This window comes from Cyprinus carpio, chromosome A21 (genome assembly GCF_018340385.1).
Source record: "Cyprinus carpio isolate SPL01 chromosome A21, ASM1834038v1, whole genome shotgun sequence".
NCBI classification, from domain to species: Eukaryota; Metazoa; Chordata; class Actinopteri; order Cypriniformes; family Cyprinidae; genus Cyprinus; species Cyprinus carpio.
This window is the reverse complement of record NC_056592.1, coordinates 12820370-12841886: the sequence shown is the minus strand read 5'-3', so window position 1 is coordinate 12841886 and position 21517 is coordinate 12820370. Positions and strand designations below refer to the sequence as shown.

The following is a 21517-nucleotide window of genomic DNA, read 5'->3' as shown; positions in this document are numbered from 1 at the left end:
GGAATGACCCAGGATATCTATGTTAAACAATGGCTGTAATAACATAATGTGCATTGAAACCCATGTCATTATGGAAAACCAGCAGACAAATGAGAGTGGGCGAATGATTAGCTCTCGAGAACGCTTCGAGAAGGTGTTAACAGATCTGACAAAAAACAGTTCTGGATAAGGTCACCATTGCACAATGCAAAGTTATGCTGGTGCTAAACGGTGGCTATAAACCCAATCCAATCCCCCACCTGACATGGGCCAGCTTAATGCAGATAACCAGACAGTTCAGAAAGATGGATTTGTGTTCAATAAGAGGCAACAGTCGCAAAACCAAGCTTTCTTCGAGAACCCTCCATTTCTATTTCCACCACAGACATGAGGGAGAGTAAATCACATATTAAGTGACGGTTCAATGTGACAGGAAGGCAATATTTAAACCAGAAATAATGAGAGCAGTTAAACACAAATAGGTTATAGATGGCACCTGGCTGGGACTTCCCAGTGGTTCAGGATTGACATCAACTGTGCTGCTTTTTTGCTTCACTGCAAAACAGGTGTTTTTAGGTAATTCTAGGCTGTCTGGCAAGACGGCACACGAGAATTCAATTCCTGTCTTGAGGAGGAGAGGATGTAAAGAAGGGAAGAGGCAGGAAAGGAAATTATAACCTGCACTCTCACACAATAAATCACATAAAGATATGTGCAGCAATGAATCTTAAAGTCACTGTAACAATCAGGATACATTTTATTAGTCGAGAGGCATTTTATAAACTCGACATACAATTACAAGGAATGAGAAACTCTGGAGGGGAAGGTGGGTACAGGGACCTGTTTCCAAAGGAACTAGCTGTGACTGCCCAATAAATGCAACACAAGCTCCTCGTCTTCAGCCAGCGAGAGGCCAGTGTCCAGAGGAGTTAGTGTGGACTCTTTCCTGGGCTTCTTATTGCCCACATGTGTCTGCTGTACTTCATCATCACTATCATCATCCTCACTGCTGTCGCTGCTGAAACTTCTCTTCCTGCCACCTCGGTCTGATGAATCGCTGCAACGACAAAGAAGGGTCAATGCACAGATGTAAAGACAGATGACAAAGGGAAGATTGGCTAGATATATAGTGAAGAGTGTCATACGGTAAGCTTATTAATCTAGGAAACGGCACACATTTTTGTCATGTAATCATATACTGTTGCTTGCGAGTCAGAGATGCACATGAGAAAAATACATTTTAAAAGTTAATTTTCTTCATGTCAAGTGTTTGTTATCTACACCACCATTCAAAAGTTTGTGGTCGGTAATATTTTTTATTTATTTAAATGTTTAAAAGTAGTCTCTAATGATGGGAAAACTGAATAAAAATTTTTTTATTAAACTTTTTTTTTTCCAGCAGTACTCCAGACTTCAGTATTACATGATCCTTCAGAATTCATTGTTACATGCTGATCTGGTGCTAAAAAAAAAAAAAGGTTGTACTGCTTAATATTTTTCAGGACTCTTTGACAAACAGAAAGGTGAAAAGGACAGCATTAGTTGAGATAGAATTTTTTTAAATAAATTTATTAATTAATGTATTAATAAAAGTATTAATTTCTTTACAGAAATTACTGACCTCAAACCTTTGAATGGCACTATAAGCAAATTAATAAAAATATTTGTAATAAACATTTTTTCGTGTTTCACTACATATGGTTTCTGCAGGATTTTAAAGCTCAAATTTAAGACCTTTTTTAAGACCTGCACAAATAAAATTAATACCATATAAGCAGGGAAGGGCAGTATTTATGGTAACATTAAACTGTAAAATGTTTTTGAAATAATAATTTTGAACAGTCACTTGCTTTGTTCCTGAATGAATCAGCTGTTTGAACAAATCGACTGAATGAATGATTCAGTGGCAAAGACAGTGACAGTGTTAATATACCTAAATGCCACTCAAGATTAATTTTTTTTTTATATTGATTTAATTTGATTGGGAACTTATGTTTCCTGATTGTGTCTTATTATACTTATTGAATATATTGTTACAATAAAAAATTAAAAATTACAGTTTATAAATTACACAGGGTGCCTTTGATCTTGATACCTAAAAAAATTGTTTAAAGGAAACATGAAATAAGTTTAATATTATAGATTATAAAGTTTCTTATAATTAAAGGGGTCATATGATGTGATTTAAATGTTCAAATCTCAAATCCAAAGAGATATTCTTTATAAAAGTTAAGAGTCAACCACTCCCTCCTAAAACGCCTCCTTTAAACACGCCCCCATATGTCTACGTCACGATGTGGGAAGATTTGCATAACGCCGCCCAAATGTTCACGCAAAGAAAGAAGGCGTAACTTTTATTCTCGCTGTAGTATTGTTGCTGCTGCCGCCATGTTGTGTAGACGCTGTGTGTTTCACTGTGAAAGCGAAAATACTTTCTTTGGCCTTCCAAAAGAGAACGATATCCGCTTCCTCATGCCTAGAGCTGATCTGTGCTGATCGCTGAGGAGATACATCTGTGTGTTTGCAGGGTAAAAACATGGGTTGATTTTCACATTGGTTCAATCAAAAACAGCAGCTCTGCCAGCAGGAGGCGCTTTTGAAGAGGCAGAAATATAATTGTTTCCCTGGTAACAGCAGAGCACAAAGCAGTGCAGCACCAGACTTTGAAACGTGCATCGCTCACGTCACATTCAGCCATATTGCATATTCTTGTCTTTGTTGTCCCCAAATTTAAGACCTCTTGAAATCATAATTAAGACTTTCTTGTTCCATTCAAGACTTTTTATGGCCTTAAATTTGATACAGCTAATGTAAGACTTTAAGAGTTTTTAAGGACTCGTGGAAACCCTGCTACATTTAAATATTTTGAATATTAAAGCTTGCTAGAATATATCTTGGGTATCTTTAGAAAAATCTAAATAAAAATGTGTAATGGGATACTGCAGTATTGAAGTGTTTTTGTTCATACTTTTATTTAAAAACATATTGCTTTAAAAAAATTTGTTTTTCAGAAGGCTTTTTAATGGCTTTAAGTTAAAGATGTTCTTTTTGAATTCCAGCTGATAGGGAGACATCTTAAAATATAATTAGGCATATTTGTTTTAACTGCATCTAATTTCCTTTTGCCTAGAGGACAACTTGAGTAAAAGTGGCACAGCTTTCTGCATCCTATCTCCTACTTGTAAAAACAAGAGATTCCTGGGATGTGCTACTCTTACTTGATCTTTAAATACAACAGCAGCTTTCAGCTGTCGATCTGAGACAAAATGGAATAGATATGTGCTGAGATGGGAAGGACTTTCCTTGAGCTACCTGAAACTTCTTTGGAGAAAAACAAGGCACTGAACATTTCCCATAGGACCACTGATGCACCAAAGCATTTGTGAAAGCAATCATCTGAGATAAATCTAGGAGGCGCTGACAATTCCAATCAACAGCATGCACTGCATTTTAAAGACATCTATGTGCTGTTGAGGTGAATCTGTTTTTTAATGTACCATCCCATGAGGGTGACCTGATATCCAATGCAGACAATTCCTAACTTAATTAAATGAGGCTAGTATAGTGCATTTCTACATCATGACTCAGGATTAGGGATATGGAACACTCACCAAAAATGAAAATTCGGTCATCATTTACTCATGTCTCAGGGTTTTGTTGTTTCTATTTGAATGTTTTGGTCTATACAATGGAAGTCAACAGGCAACAAAACTTCAAAATATGCTATTTTGTGTTCCACAGACGAAAGAATGTCATACAGGTTTAGAATGACATAAAGGTGGATAAATGGCAGAATTTTCATTTTGGGTGAACTATCACAAGGAACACTATATATACAAGAAAATCTATATCTTCTTGTTGGTTGTTGATAGGGCTACACGATTTGGGGGAAAAATATTTTATATTTTTTTAAATAATATTTTTTGACAACAGCCAGTTTATTTTAAGTAACCAAAACTCTGAAAAGACCTGAAAATACCGGATCATGAGCTGTTTGTGTGTAAACACAGTACCGCAGTTCTGTGATCATGAGCTGTTTGTGTGTAAACACAGTACCGCACTTCACTCACGATTTGAATATTTATTTATATATTGCAATATTGGTTTTCATTTCAATTAATCATGCTGCCCTAGTTGTTGGGTCCCCCCTATGATCTATTAACCGCTGCGACAGGATCAATGAGTCAGTTAAACTTGAGAATGAATCATTGAGAAGAGAGTTGTAAATGAATAATTCAGAAATGTTTTTGACTGGATTGACTGATTCACTGAAAAGATTTATCATTCAAAAACACTGATACCTTCTCACGAACCTTCACAAATGGACCACCCATTAATTTTACTGTAACTTAGCATTCATTGCAACTACACTCTCCCTTTAAGGAATATTTCCAAAGATCTGTACAGCATCTTGCTATTCAGGACACAAAGCACTGGCAGGGGCAGAGGTGAGGCAGGGCCAATAAGATCCCATTAGATTTATGGGAGGGGGGTATCTGTCAAGACAGCAAAGGAGGAAGACAGGTACCACAACATTAAAGAGCTCAGGGTTAGTGACGCCTCTGGCTCCAGTCCCGAACACCAGTCTTCGATATGACGGAAGGGAAAATGGGCGAGTGAGGCAAAGGAAGAGGAAGAAAGAGAGAGATTTACAGCGCCGGAGCCTCTCCTGCATTCAGTAAGTGTAGCCATGCAGTAAACACACCGCACCAAGTCATTAATCAGAGCCGCTGCTGCTGTCTATGCCGTATCACCTGCACTGCTACACCCAAAGTGTTGTGTGTGTCAGTGAGTGTCCTTAATGTGCGTACATGGATGAATGACAGAAAAACAGAGACATAAAGGTGCAGGCTGACAGATGGAAAGAACAACGACGATTGAGAACAAAGGACATGATCGGGTTTTGCAATAGAGGACTGAATGAAAGACGAAAAGCAAGTGTGAGAAAGAGAGGGTGAGAGAGAAAAAAACAACGCATAACGTATGGTCCTGCCTCTCACGTTAAATCTAGATGTAATTATGCATTTTATAGATTATCTACAGCCAGCTAAAAGATCTGTGCTTAATGCTGCCATGGGGAAAATGAATCATCATGAATCATTCTCCCCTGTAGAGGGATACCTCTTACGAGAGGCAATTCTGCAGCGGACCTCAGTACAAAAAGAACACCGGATCAGCATGCCTGAGCCTAATCGAACGCTACAAACTCAATACAAGCAGAGAGAGCTGAAAAAGCACAGGTGGTAATTAAGTATCAGAAGAATCAATTCCTCATTTCGAAATAATTATGGGCTCGTGATGTGGTGTTGGACTGATTTGCTTGATTTACTGGTGTAATGGTTTTCCACTAGCAAAAAGGCCTGTATACCTCCGCAATGCACTGATAAGGGGAAAATATTATATTTGGTTCGACGATCAAATATAGGTATTCAGTTTGAAGCTGTGTATAATTAGAAACTTTGTATTTTAGAGGATCACTATCCTTTAGGCCACGTCCTGTGCCTTTTTAACGCTCCTAGCTTTTCATGAAAAACTCAATCAGTCTTCATTAGAGGTTTGAGATATGAAATTGCTGCACGACCTCTGAAAGTGATGAAAGTCGTTAATGTTGTTTGCAAAAGTTTTACTCTTACCCTTCTTCCTCCTCAGAGGAGGACTCTGAGTTGCGCACTTTGTCAGGGTCAGGAAGTGTGCTGGGGTCAAATTCTTCATCGGCACCTTACAGATATGCTACCACTTCCTCCTCCTCCTCCTCATCATCATCATCAGCTTTCTTTTTCTCCTGTGTGACAGAAGGAAGACTTAAATTACATACTGTACTTATGCATTGTTAATACTGATTATCTGATATCTTATATGATTGCCCCTTTTGCAATTAATATTTTCTTTCACCATTAAATTTGTTGATCTAAGTCTGTTTACACCCGTGATGCCATCTTAGTGGCCGTTGCTAAATACAGATGTATCTGGGGTCCAAAATGATTTGTGATCCCATCTATTTCAGGTGAGCATATTGTAAGCAATGGTTGATTTATATATGAGTAGGCAGTCATTCAGGAAAACTAAGGTTCACTTAAAGTGGGAACTAAATGTCTTTTTACAGTCAAAAAGAATTGTTCATTATCTATACCAATATCATGGACCATAAGCATCACTTGGCCACTGAGTGTAGTTTGGGCTCCTGCTCAATGCATCCTGTAAATGTTGTCATATACACTTTTAAAAATAAAGGTGCTTCACGGTGCCATAGAAGAACCTTTTTTGTCTAAATGGTTTCATAAAGAACCTTCAACATCTGAAGAACCTTTACGTTTCACAAAAGGTTCTTTGTGGCAAAAGAAGGTTCTTCAGATTATAAGAAGTTGAGAAAGAGATGGTTCTTTTAAGAACCTTTGACTGAATGGTTCTTTGTGGAACCAAATATGGTTCTGTGAAAAACCTTTTAAGCACTTTTATTTTTAAGAGTGTAGGTAGGCCTTTGTCTTTCACACTTTCAGTCTGTTTTTCTTAATTGGTAAAATGCAATTTTATAGGAGTTGAATCATGTAGACAACATGTTAAGTAAAAATATAAAAATGCAATAGCTTATAGCAAAATGCTCCTCTTTACAGTTATTTTTCTAGCTGACTGATGAGCTTTTGGACACCGAATGGTTATTCTGAGGTATATTACGTTGCAATGTTTACAAACTTTACACGTTTTCCGCAGTTTGAAACACCGAAAGAGCTTTTACATGAGACATTTCAGTAAGTTGCACTGTAGGCTCTCTTATAAAATAGCCTACCTTTTGATGTTAATTCATGTTTATTATGTACTATAGTAGCAAAGAGAAAGATTAAATAGGTTACTTGGCACTAAACTGAGGCGCTAAAGTGATAGCGCCTGCCGCATTAAAGAGCAGCAAATAATGAAGTGCCTAAGATCTTGTTAAGAAGAAGCCATATTATTATTTATGATTATAAACGAGAATTGTTAATGATATTGCCAATATCCACACAACTGACAGGTTTACCTGTTGTAGTTTGTTCAAGTTGTGCATGAAATAGACGCTGTTTTTCTGCACTTTCACTTCTTAAGTCTCCGTAATTTCGATCTCTCTCGCGCTGCACAACTGAGGATGGTTTGAAACTCTTTTTTTCCACTAAAACTTTGATGCGCATCATCTCAGTTTAGTATGTGAACATAGCAAAGGATGCGATCACAAAAAGAATCAGGAAAAAACGCATTACATGCAAGTTTTTAAGTTATAATGTGAATACATAGGCCTAGTCGCCACTGGTGACCTCAGCAAAAACTTCACTCGCAATTTAATATTTTTGGTCGCAAATGCGACCATTTTAGTCACAGTTTGGATTCTTTTTTCTTTTCTTTTTTCTGTAAACACAATAGAAAATATTTTGAACATTGTTAAAAAACAAACAGTTTAGATTCCTATTGGCTTTCATTGTATTTTTTGTACAATGGAAGACAATGGGAACCGAAACTGTTTGGTTACCAACATTCTTCAAGATATCTTCTTTTATGTGAGGAAATAATGACAGAAAGTCAATTTTTAAGTGGACTATCCTTTCAATTTTGAAGACTAAGTAACTTATACCATATCTACCCCTAAAGGCTCCATATTAGAACTTTAGTGTAGTAATCTTGTAAAATGTGTAATGTTAAGGAACTTCTATGTAGTGTTTTTTTTTTTTTTTTTTTTTTTTACATCTGTATTAACTGAACTTTAAATAACAAAACTGAGCATCTGAAGGGGTTCTGCAAGAGCCGAGCAACTGACATTGAGAAGGCTAATAGATCGATCTTTCTAGGTACTGTACTTGTGGCCATTAGAGTTACTTTACATCCCATTTAATGGATACTATCTCCCTAAATATAAGAGCTCTTTGATCATAGAGTGTCCTTTTCCTCCAGCGACAGAGGTGGAAGAATCGATTCCAGCCCTGTCTTTGTTCATTAAAAGTTTCAAAAACCTAACAGCTCAGACCCTGGGCTGGTCACAACCAGATTTATTTTCCCACTGGTCTGCTCCACCTCCAGACTGACTTGCTGTGCCCTCAGGCAAGATTCTTAATCCTGGTACGGTCTGCGGGGTGCGGCCTGACCCCGTGTTCTGACCTTTTCTTCTTTGGTTTAAAAGAGAGAAAAACAAATACCTGTGACCATGGCCACCTTGTTTCTTACACAAAACACCATAAATCTACATCCACATGGTGTAAATTCACAGGTCTACAAAACTATGCACATCAAAACAGACTACCCACATTGGAATAGGCTGAATTGTCTGTGCCAGGCTAATAATGTGGTATAATTTATTTCAGATAAAGGAACAAAATGAAAATCATATAAAATGGACTGTGGTTGGTCACTTTACAGGTTGTCTTCATGTCTAAGTGGGTGGTACTTGGCCAGAATAATCTAGTGTAAATCAGCCTTTTGCTGTCAAAGATTTGGTTAGGGGGACCACGTATATCTGTGCTCAGACCTGATATGGGGTCTGTTCAGGTACAGGATGCTCTGCATTCAGCGGTGCTTCTGTCTGTGTTGTAATCTAATCCTGCTTTGTAAGACCCATTTGAATTCTGCTGACAGACCTGCGCTTTGAACAGATGCGTCTATGTGTGCTGAATAACACCAGAGAACGAGAACAGCCATAAATGAGGGATCAGTATGAAAGACTCTGGAACAGGGCTCTAGACTTCAACCATTTTTTGAGGATAAGTGAATTAAACTTTGACGTGATCGCATTTGTGCGAGTGCATGGTCTCCTCTGTTCCAGAGCTTCTGCTCTGCTCCGCTCCATACAGTGCGCGCTGCAGAGCTGCAGCACTGTGCAGTAAGAGTCATATTTTACTGATCACGTGAAGAGACTGATGGTGCTTTTATTTTTTTAGAGTTGGAGGGATTATTCACTTTTCGTTATGGTTGATATTTTGCTGATGACGTGAATCCTAAAAAAAAACGTTCATTCTGCATCACCCCATCTAGTGCTCACTCGATCCGCTCCTCTGCTATCAACGAGAGGAATGTTAAAAAAAAGGTGCGCTTGTTCAGAACAGTTGGGTTCGATCCCCTGTTGGCTGTGCTGATTTAAAAATAGCAGTTCTTTTGTGTTTGTGTCGCAAGTTCAGTGATGCATGTAGTGACGATTCTCTCCGGCCAATCTGTGATCAGCAGGTTTTACATGTCACGTTTAGGTAATGGTATGGTTCACTTGGAACCTCAACTGAGGTGGTACTAAAATAAGTACCAGGTACTGTATCCAGTGGAAAACCCCCCAAAAGTGAACCGTACCGAGCCATAATGTGCCGTACCATGCAGTGGAAAAGCACCATGAGAGAGCCAGTTTCAGTATGAGTGCTTCAAGTGTATCGTCAATGGAGCAAGAGCACAAAGGTGCACATGGCAAAATGATGCGAATACTGAGGAAGCTATGTCAGATGGATTTTCTTTTCAAGCGAAACGTAAAAGTATTCTACAGTGTTTGCTAAAGTTTCTGTAATTTATTAGTTGATATATACTGTAATGCAGCATGTGGTGTACGCCATGCCTCATCTTATTCGTTTTTGTTAATAAACATTATGTAAGCTAGTTTGTCATTGTAGCAACTAGTTTTGTTGTTGTGCTTTTCATCAAGAATAACAATGATCCATCTTTCATGCCTTTGATTTAAGTCTTAAAAAGTGAAAGGTGTATAGATGTAAGCACACCTTGGTAAGCATAAGAGACTTCTTTCAAAAACATTTTAAAAATGTTACTGACCCCAAATTTTGAAGGTTTTTGTAAACGAATGGTGGTACGTATATTAAAGGGGTCATATGATGCCCCTTTAACGAATATCTCTGTAATGACTGTCACTGATTAAGCAACAAGACTCTGAAGGGTCCATCTATTTCCTCAAACTTCTCAAGAGCAGCACCAAAAGAAGTGAAACGGACAGGAAATGAAGCTGCACTGCTATCTGTTGCAGGATATGCTGTTAAAAGGGCGATTCAATAGCTCTCTAAATTTATCTGGACCACGTGTAATGATGGACAGATCGACCACCAGTCGGGCTGTTAAGTCGAAGGAATGAGTGAATGCTAAAAGAGTGCTGAGATTCATTGTTAGGGTGGTGATGAATAGTCACACGTTCTTGGACAGACTGCTGCATTGATCAGATGACAAACGAGAGGAGAGCAGCAGCTGCATTTCCATATGGATGCGCAGAGCTCAATCCCCCAGTGAGGACAGGCAGAGAGAGACGGGACACATGACAGCTGCCATCCTGTGAATTACACGTTGTCTACGGGAGGGAAAGGCCAGAGACTGAGGCGCATCTCTCCCCTCTGACTTCCTGTGACAGGAATTCCTCATTTCAAACCACAAACCATTTTATGGATCTTTCAAATCCTCGAAGTTGCTTTAATTCACAAATATGTTACCGGCTCTCATCATTAACATCCAGTTAGTTAGAGCTTTCGAGATGACTTTGAGCTAAGTTTGACGTACCTCTTTATGCTGTTTGTTCACTTTCCTTCGAGCTGCTTTCTCCTTCAGTCTTTTCTCCTATTGAAAATGAGGGAAATAAAGAAATGACTTAATAAATAGGTGCTCAGGTACTTATATTTGGTCACGCCACAATCTCATAAACATGTCAGACAGCAAGGAGTTGAAATGATTACACAGACTCGGGGAAAAGAAAGCACAATTTAACTTCAGTGCTCTGAATTTCTTTTGGAGAGAGAATGAATAGGAATTTATGTTTATATTGTGTCACTTTCCAATATGAAGGGCGACTGGACTGCCAGACACAACTATACACATTACTAGTGACTCACAGATGTCTGGGAGACAGGAAATATTTAGAGGTTGAGGGTTGTATGGAAATCAGAGCACTGAGAGTGTAATAAAACCAATGTCAAGTGCATTTCATTGGCTTTTCATTACTCTCTAAATGTCAAACGACGCTAAATGTGGAAACGTATCCACGGGTTTACTTGGATACGCCATTGAACAAATATCAGTGCCACAAAATCAAAGTCAGTGACAGTGGTGGGTTGCCATTAAATATTTCTTAATATATTGCATAAAACATACAAACTAAGAGTTTTTTAAGATGGAGATCTCTTTTATCAAAATACTTCATTTCAAATAACTTCACTACTGGTTTTGAGCAGATATTACAATGTTTGCCATGGCTGTTCCTGGTTGCTCTTATAAAATGCAAAAGTGATCATTTATTTAGAAATATTTCAGGTGTTTCTTCCGGTGTTATTTTAATTGCAAGTGACATTTCTTTTTTCCTTTTTTTTGCTTTTAGTTTTAGTTAATTATAATAGTTTCTTCAATTCTTTAACAAATAAAAAAAGCTATAATTAATAAAGTTTAAGTGTGATCCTGACCTGAGCATATTTGAGAAAGTCAGGAACACTCTTCTATCTAAACAACTCTATAAATAGGTTATTATCGTCCCACAGATCCGCAAGAACACTGTGGTACTGTATGAAACTATATTCTCATTTATAAAAGTATGCAGAAGTTTGATATTAATGGCTTATGAGGTCTAAGGTCTAAGCGTACTTTTAAAGTTAAACTTTACTGACACTTCTTGATCACATAGAGTTGGTGACTTGGCACGCATCACATATGCAGCAAAACCCATCAGCGGATTTAAAGGAACAGAAAACCCCCTATGCATGATGTTAGTCTCTGTAACTCTCAGGATTCAGATACAAATGCTGTTCTGCTGGAGTAATAAAGACTCCATGAGAGAATATGAAGCACAAAGGCACCAGCAAGCCTGGTGTGTCTGATTAATGAGCATGTGCACGTATCTGATGGATTACTGGGTAGCTGCCTCTCAAAGTCTCTGACAGCACAAAATACAAAATCAAAATAGATTAGGATGGTGAGGCTTTTCACAGGAACGTTCACAGACACAAGACAATGCTTTTCAGAGAAAAAAGAAAAAAAAGAGTTTTTACTGTATGCTTGTCTGCATGTCTTGACAGCAGAGGCAGGATAAACTGGTAGGAGAGACTGGCACCAGCATGTTATTATTTTAGTTTTATCTTGGCTGACGACTGAAAGATATAAAATGTACTTTCCTGGGTTAACATGTGAATTTTTTTTAACTTAACATTTTTAGGATTTAATTAATTATTTATTTTAAAATAAATTTTTAGCCCTTGTGTTCATGTGAGCATATTGCAAGCTCAATTCCCGCAATTCCTGTACACTATCGTTATAAAAAAAAGTGGAAAACAGCAAAAATCTACTAAAAACAAACTTTAGGTTTAACTGGAGGTCACCAAAACAGGACATAAAGAACATGGTGCTCATCTGCTCTGTGTCCAGTTATAGAAATAGATCCCATTACTTCTGTGCTTTCTCACTGAGCTACACACTCCCAGCGATCGATTTCAAAATAAATAAATAAATAAACTGAAAACTGCATCAGACATAAAACTAGGGATGCACTTCACCATACTTTACTCTTAGCGAGAAAACACTCTTTGCTGGAATGACGCAAATAGTGTGATTTTTCTGGAGAGCAATCCTTTAAAAGCTTGTTCAATACTCAAAAATACAGTAATAAGTCAGAGGCCCAATCTCAGCACTCATGCCTGGAGCTTCAAGCCATGCTGCCTGCTCAGGCATCTCAGTTATTTCGATTTGCCTGAACCTGCGAGAGCACCAGCCACAGGGCCAGAGTGTCTTTTCGATTGCCCATTGCCCTCAGCTCCTTCAATATTACTTTAATCTGAACACCTGGAGCTGAACACGATAAATAAAGTGATTCAAAGAAGCCTTCTGATTCAAGGAGGAGCTACATGGACTTGGCATGAACCAGGAGGATGGAAAATATGATGGTATGGTCTCTCTCACCCTATGTTTCTCCTTGATTTTACGACGGTACTCGATCTTGTCGAACTCCTGGTCTTCCTTGCGAAGCCGCTCTTTGGCTGCTTCCATGTTAATGCCAGATGTCTCCTCGTCCTCCTCTTCATCTGGTACCACGGTCTTTTGCAATGGAGGCCACTGCTGCACCACCTGCACACATACATCACAGCTAATTTACACTGCTTTTAATGACTCTTCAGTAATGTGTTTCTGATAATACAAACCTCTCCCTCCTCAGTGAAGATCTTCTTAGTGTTGACCTTGAAGTTTTTTTTCTGTATTTTCTTTGCATCTTTGAATTTGGATTCCTTGTTTCTTATTGTTGGCCTTAGCACCTGTGTCCTAAAGAAAGAGAAAACTATAACTATAAAAGCTGATTTTTTTTTTTTTTTTTTTTGGAATGTCTTTACTGTCCTGTTTGGTCAATTTAAAGAATCATTATCCTTTAATATAATACTACTTATAATAATTTTTTTAATTAATCATTATTAAATAATAACAATAAAATATACCATTATATTAACACAAATGACAGCCTTTATTTTGGCAAAGTAGCTGTATGGAAAGTTATAATTGTAATTTTTTGATATTTTTTTGAATTGATATTTTTGATTTTTTTTATGTTTTTTATTGTTGTGTATATATGCAAATCAGGCAATTTTGACATGACTCAAGGGTCTGCGTCTCTCATAAACTTGCCAGGTTTGCACAGGAGTCATGTGTCTCAAAGGCATATTGAAAGGAGTGTTACATAATTTAGCATGTCTTCATATCTGCAGGCCAATTAAAATAATGCGCTTTGAATGCAAAGTGCACAGAACTCGAATAGAAGCTCTTCTGAATCACAGTGCAATGGGGTCACAACAGCCGAGATGTTAGAAGGAAGATTCAAGATGGTTGTGAAAAACGCATTTATAACACAAAGATAAGCTGCATTAATTATTTTCCATGTTTCAAGTTGAGGATAAAACTGAAGTGTGTAATTTGTATTCAGACCTTTTTATAGATTATTTGTGATTCTGTATTCTCAATTAAAGTCCTGCGTTATGTTAAAATAGATAAAAATGATGCATTCAGGAACGTCCTGTTTCTGCATGGCAAAATGTGACTATTATTCTGTTATAAAGCCAAAAGTATGTGGAAATTTTTTTCTAATTAATAGTTTGGGGTATTTCAGTCGCACTTATTACTAGCAGGTGCATAAAATCAAACATACAGCCATGAAATTGCCTTAGGCAACCATTTATATTGAATTGGGACGCCTTAACTGCTAATAATTCCTGTGTTCACAAAGCACAGCCCATCAGAAATGTGCAATAACTGTAATTACACCAGATGTATGTTGTTTATTTACCTCATCATCATCCTGGCTCTCTTCATTGATATTGAACACATCTTTACGCTTGACAGTCAGTAGGTCCTGTTCTTTCTGGTCGTCTTCATCCTCCTCATTATAGCCACATAGCAGAGCTGCAGGCTTTAATGACTCCTCCTCATCATCATCCTCTTCTTCTTCCTCCTCAGACTGTGAGGATTGAGACTTAGACTGCTCTCCTTTGAGTTGAGCTTTAAAACTCTTCAGCTCATCTTTAGACATGTTTCCTGCAGCACCACTGTCATCCTGCGCCACTCCACTCTTCTCTTGCTGGGCCTTGTTGAGGAAATGGACCTGCGGCGCCACCACCAAACCCAGTGACCTGACAGTGATGAGATCATACAGCTTGAATGATCAAATGCATTTTTTGCCACGTTTATAAAGAGAGTTGCAAACAAAAAGTTTATTAAAAATAAAATGATTCATAAATTTTTTTAATAAAAAATATATTCTATAATATATGAAATGTACATTTATAAAACGTGAAATGTTTTTAAATTAACAGTTATATGATGTTTTAAAAGAAAGTAACTGTTTAAATATTATTATAAATATAATTGCGGAATATATAGTGAGTGACAGATAATTTTTTTTGCCACTTTTTATTTCGAGACATTTGCAGACAGGATTTTTTTTTTAAGGCTTATAAAACATAAGGAATTTATATAATATTTGTATATTTTTTATATTAATAAACAAAATTTTTCAATAAAAGATAACAAATATGACCTTAAATATGACTGCTGAATATAAAGAGACATACAGATCTTTTTCTATTTTTATTTTTTACTAATTTTAGGTCCCTTTTTTGACTTTTATAAATAAAGACAGTTCCAACCAGGATTCGGGGAGCCGAGAATATGGACACTTTTTACTAGACTAATGAGTTATAAATAAAAAAACAAAACAAATGTATTAAACAGTCTCTGTTTTCATATGGTGATGGTTTCTTTTTGGATGATTTAATTGTATAATAATGACACATCATTTGAAGTCCTCAAGAGTGTGTTCAAAGAGGACACACATGGCTTACACACAAACACATTTACACAGAGGACTGCTGGGCATTACTTCACAGCATCCACTCACATGGCATATTCTGGGAGTTTGAGCTGGAAAACATCAAAGACGTCTTTGTTCTTCATCAGATAGACGGAGCGGAGGTAGGACACAAAACACTGCCGTTGAGAGGAGGGGAAAAAGAGAAGAGGCATTACAGAGGATAAAATCTGAAAACTTATCCCTGATAAACACATTAGGGAGAGTGCACTAGCAGGCGATCATGGCAGCAATTTGCCCGATTACATTTCATGCTGTTCTTGTCTCTATAATGAGCCTCACAAAGCTCAGCCCTGAGCGTGAGGCAGACAATCAGATTATCCTAAAAGCATGGCTCTGCTCTACAGTATAGCATCAGCCTTTAGTGTTTGAGATGAGGTGTGACAGAATGCACAGGAAGTCAGGTGTCCTCAGGCCTTACCCTCTGTGCTCGTTCCTTCTGCTCCTTCTCCTGTGCCAGGAAGGCCTCCAACTTCTGCTGGACGGACACCAACTTCTCTGGGTTCACCCTGTGAATGAATTAAAACATCTGATTAAGTGGGGATAGTTCAAACAAAATAAAAAAAGGCCTTGTTTATATCTGGTATTAACATCTGTCAAGTGGTCAGTGCTGGTGTAAACAGGGTACAATGACAATATATGATGTTTTTGTGTAATTCCGAGAGCTCTCTGACCCTCCCATAGTCAGCACATGTACATACGAACCAAAAATCAATTCAAACGTACAAGGACATCGATTAAAAATAGTCCATGTATTTTTCTCAGTGGGTCAACTGTAATTTTAAAAAACTATGGGAATACTTTCTTGGGCACAAAAAAACGAAAATAACAACTGTATTCAACAACACGTCTCCTACGGTTCACCATGGCACCATTTTGGATGTATGTTGTTCTGTGTCAGCTGCACTACGGCAACTTTTAGTTCAGATCAAAGCGTAAACAACATATCCGAGTGACGCAGCTGACAGAACAGCATACGTTGTTTACATATGTGATACTCTCCAAAATGGAGCTATAGGGTGACACAGAGGAGACAAATATTTGAAGTCTTAAAATTATGGTTGAATCTCTGATGTCACATGGATTATATTAATGATGTCCTTGCTACGTTTCTGGACATTGATTGTGGTAGTGCCCTTGCTGTCTATGGGAGGGTCAGAGAGCTCTCAGAATTCATTAAAAATATCTTAATTTGTGTTCTGAAGATGTAAACAGGGTCCAACATATAACGTCTACAAAAATGGCTGCTGAACATATAGTGAAATAAATTGCTTTAAATAAAAGTGTTGAATTATGGAATATGCACTAAATAAACACAAAAGTATTGGGACACCTGACCATTACACCGACATGGATTTCAATGAAATTTTATTTTAAAGAAAAGTGAAAAAAGTGAAAAGTGATGTGACGTGCCCAAGTGTGGTGACCCATACTCGGAATTAGTGCCCTGCAATTATCCCATCCAAAGTGAACACACACCGTGAACACACACACACCGTGAACACACACCCTGGCAGTGGGCAGCCATTTTTTGCTGCAAAATGTTTAATCTGCAATTATCCCATCCAAAGTGAACACACACCGTGAACACACACACACCGTGAACACACACCCTGGCAGTGGGCAGCCATTTTTTGCTGCGGCGCCCGGGAAGCAGTTGGGGTTCTGTGCCTTGCTCAAGGGCACCTCAGTGGTGTTTTTTATAATGGAATATATACTACATGAACAAAAGTATTGGGACAGCTGACCAGTACACCAACAGGTATTTATACAGACATTAAAATGGAGTTGGTCCCCCCTTTGCAGCTTTAACAGCTTCCACTCTTAATGGAATATATACTACATGAACAAAAGTTGATGCAAACTGGGGGAATTTTTGCCCATTCAGTCAGGCACTGATGTTTGTAAATGCAGTTACAATGTGGAGACTGTGACTGCAGCTGCATTCTCACAGCAGATATCACTGATCATAATGATCTCAACATGATCACATGCAATAAGCTGTCATCTTTCATTCTCAGCATGCATGTGGCTTCCTTTATTATTCACAAAGACCATGGGTACAGTCTCTGCTAAACACTGATGAACCAGCACCACATGTCACACACTACAACACTGACAAAACTACACATTATTTCCAGGCTCATCTTATTTTCACTGCAAAACTGACTGCGTGCAGTCACAGACTGAGAGGAAAGGAGAGATACACTCACTTGATTTTGTTAATGGGAACTTTCTTGTCTTGAAGCTGTGCAATCATGCCCTTCTCCTCTGAGGGCAATAGGACAAGGAGAGCTTCGCCCCCCTCCTTATACCTGCAGAGAAAGAGAGAAAGAGAATGTGTGTGTTACAGGAACATTTCACTCAATGTCCTCACCTGCAGAGAATTATAGATGGAGAGAAAGAGAAAGAGAGAATTTGTGTGTTATGAGGTCAGAATTTTCCTTTTTTGGTGAACTATCCCTTTAAGGTCACACTAGGTGGTCTGCTGCAACACAGGACTCTCACACAACCGTTTCTCTTTTTTTAAATGCTCAGCTCAGTGAGTGTTCGTGTTTAAGCTCATGAGCTTTCTGCAGAGGGTGGTGATCTATGAAGGGGAGTTACTGAAAATATTGATTCCACACTGAAAAGACAAGTGTAGCACAAGGAAAAGAGAGTGAAGCTGGCAGCTGGGTGGATGGCAGGTGTGTGCTTTCTCGCTCTGAGCGCTGAGAAACTTGACATGTTTCTGTTGCTATCCAGTGCCTAATACTTGCCCTCAAGGTAAGACTGTAACAAGTCAAGCCATAGTCCAAAAATGGAAAAACTAAATAGCTGAGCTGATGTTAATCCATCATGTGTCCAGTGTAAATAGACAAATCTGTACAGTGTTAAAATATTACACGCAAGTGCATAATTCCAATTAATGTTCCCTCAAAAAATTTTCTTATGCCAGACCTGTACAGCACACACACAAAAAAACTTTTAACTTTAATGTGCTATTTATATTTGATTTGACCCTTGATATCACTTACAAAAACTAACCACTTGATTGCTATAGTTAAACTATGCTAACCACAAACTAACCAATTTTCGTAAGGGGTAACTAAATTATGCCCATTTTAGGTTACCTGAGATTTTTTATTAGAAATAAGAATCTGACTAAGAACAGTTAAATTCTTTATAATAATATAATATAATCTGCAAAAAGAGGCATCACAGCTTAGAGGGAACATTGAAATCCAATGTAAACATTGTTTCCAAATGTATTAAATACATGGAAGTGATGAGGAATAGATCAAATCTGCCATCTAGTGTTACAGATAAAACACTCTTGTGCAAAGGTCAAATTCCTGTTAAGATTTTTACAATGCTTTTTGAAAAAATTAACCATCACTGAATACAGAATACAAAGTTGAGCACTGGTTACCTGGCTGTTCTGCCAACTCTGTGGATGTATGTGTTTGCATCTTTAGGACAGTCAAACTGCAGCACCCAGTTCACTGCAGGGAAGTCTAGGACCAAGTATGTTGATGTTTGTGTTTGCATCTTCAGGACAGTCAAATTGCAGCACACAGTTCACTGCAGGGAACTGTCAATCAAACAGAATTATTTACAGGATATGCTGCTAACATGCATGCAAATAACATATTAAACTGATAGCACTAGCAAACATTGGCAAATCAAATATTAAATTGACAGTACTTAAAACATTTGCAAATCAAAAGTCCTCTGGCAGCGATGTCTGTGGCGAAGAGGACGGCTGAGGTCTTGCGGACAAAGTCATTATAAACCTCCACCCTCTTCATTTGCTGCTGTTTGCCATGCAAAGCAAGTACGGAGATACCCGGACGCAACCGGCAGAAGACCCGGAACAGATACTGAACCTGCTCATTATAAACCTCCACCCTCTTCATCTTCTGATTTTTAGTAACAGAGATACATTACAGTACATAATAGAATAATGCTAATAGTACTCATAATAACTATCAACAGAAGAGTTGCTGTAAATTAAAATATTATTTCAAAATGTTACTGTTGTACATTACCGGATAAAAGTTTGGTAATTGGGATCAGAACGATGTTTAATGTTTTTTACAGGAGTTTCTTATGCTCATCAAGGCTGCATTTATTTGATAAAAAATACAGGAAAAAAAAAGTAATATTGTGAAAAATTATTATGATGTAAAAAAAAAATTCTATTTTAATATACATTAAAATCTAATTTATTCCTGTGATGCAAAGCTGAATATTCAGCATCATTACTCTTCGGTGTCACATGATCCTTCAGAAATAATTCTAATATGCTGATTTATTATCAGTGCTGGAAATTGTTGTGCTGCTTAATATTAATTTGGAACCTGTGATACTTTTTTTCAGGATTCTTTGATGATTATTTATTTTTAGATTTGTTTGTTTGTTTTGGGTTGAAATCTTTTATTTTTTTTTAGGGTTTATTTGATGAGTTTTGGGTTAAGTATATTTTTATTTTTTTTTTTTTTGAATGTTTTTAAAATTTTTATTCAGCAAGGATGTGTTAAATTGTTAAAAAGTGATAGCAAAGATTTCTATTTTTAATAAATGCCATTCTTTTAAACTTTTTATTAATCAAAGAATCCTGAAAAAAGTATTGCAGTTTACAAAAAAATATTTGGCTGTTGCCAACATTGATAATTCTAATAATAATCAGCATATTAGAATGATTTCTGAAGGATCATGTGACACTTTACACTGGAGTAATGGCTGATGGAAATTCAGTTTTGCATCACAGAAATAAATTATATTTGAAAGGATATTAAAATAGAAACCATTAGTTTATATTGTAATAACATTTTGCAAGATTACTTTTTTTTTTCTGTATTTTTGATCAAATAAATGCAGCCTTGATGAGCATAAGAGACTTCAAGTCTTACTGATCCCAAACTTTTGACCGGTAGTGTAAATGCAACCTTAGTGAGCATAAGAGATTCAAGAACATTTTACAAATTAAGTTTATTTTTAATTAAACATCTAAACAATTTTAAAAAATCATAATAACATTTCAAAAATAAAAAAAAATGTCTGTTTAATTCTAATTTTGTTTTAAATAATAATAAAAAATATTAAAAAATAAAAAAAATAATATTATATAATTTTTACTAGTTGTTTCAGACTTTTCAGACACACTGCATTCTATGAAAACAGACACTGAGATGTACTACAGAAATAGTTTGAGCTGTTACCTCTTTGCAGCAGGCAAAAAAGACTATGATCTTCTTCTTAAGGTGACTCCTCATAAACGAGAAGAGCATGTTGACTTTCTGATGCAGCTCACACACAACATAGTTCTGTTGCAGAGTGGCTGGTGTACTGCAGAGAAGATCAGTGTTTAAGAGCTTCATGTCCATGTTTTTAATTTCTTGTTGCATTTAAGGTATTGATTAGTTATGTTAGTAAGACATTTTAAAGAATGTTGGTAACCAAACAGTTGCTGTATGTTTAGATAAACATATTTACTTACCAAGATATATAAGAATTCATATTCCTCAGGTGGACAAAATGTCCACGCAATAGAAAAAAGTTTTGCTCGGCAAGAAAAAACAATTAGGGGGAACATTGTTTACCAACATTCTTCCTTTTTTTTTGTGTGTGAAATTCATACAGGCTTGGAACAACATGAGGTTGAGTAAATGATGGCACAATTTTCAATTTTGGGTGAACTATCTCTTTAAGAGCAGGCTCACAAACACAGATGGCCAACACAAATCACTATAAAATCATGATCTTACCTGAACTTAGCCTACTCATGAACCCACACATACTCTGGGTACTTCAGGCTCAGTCTGGCCAGATCTTTGATGGACTTGGTTTGAGTGGCAGAGAAGAGAAGGGTCTGCCGTGTTTTCGGAAGGTTTTCAATAATGGCATTGAGTGTGTCGGTGAAACCCATGTCCAGAATTCTGTCAGCTTCATCAAGTACTGCCACGGAAGAGGAAGTACATCATGTTATTTAAAACAACGGGATGAAAATAAGAAAAGTAAACATATATGAACTACCATTCAAAAGTCTGGGGTCAGTAAATTTTCTATTCACTGACAAAAATGTACTGCGATTTCCACAAAAATACTAAGCAGGGCAACTACTTTCAGAATTGATAATAAGGATTTCTGACTGATCAATGGGATTTACTTTAAGATTTGATGATGGGGATTTATTTTTGGTATTGATAATATGGATTTTTGATTTATCATGATGTC

The 21517-nt window shown here is 37.1% G+C and overlaps 1 protein-coding gene across 1 annotated transcript; it reads right to left on the bottom strand.

Annotated features, from left to right (window-relative positions):
- Positions 1-812: 812 nt before the first annotated feature.
- Positions 813-21245, bottom strand: ddx10 (DEAD (Asp-Glu-Ala-Asp) box polypeptide 10; the record flags this gene model as incomplete). The annotated part of the gene is given in 13 exon segments (XM_042711463.1): positions 813-1036; positions 5613-5728; positions 10471-10527; positions 12850-13014; positions 13089-13199; positions 14219-14561; positions 15329-15417; positions 15720-15807; positions 17512-17613; positions 18711-18796; positions 19006-19167; positions 20503-20629; positions 21049-21245. Coding segments are annotated over 13 exon segments (1845 nt in total), but the record flags the coding sequence as incomplete, so codon positions are not given.
- Positions 21246-21517: the final 272 nt, after the last annotated feature.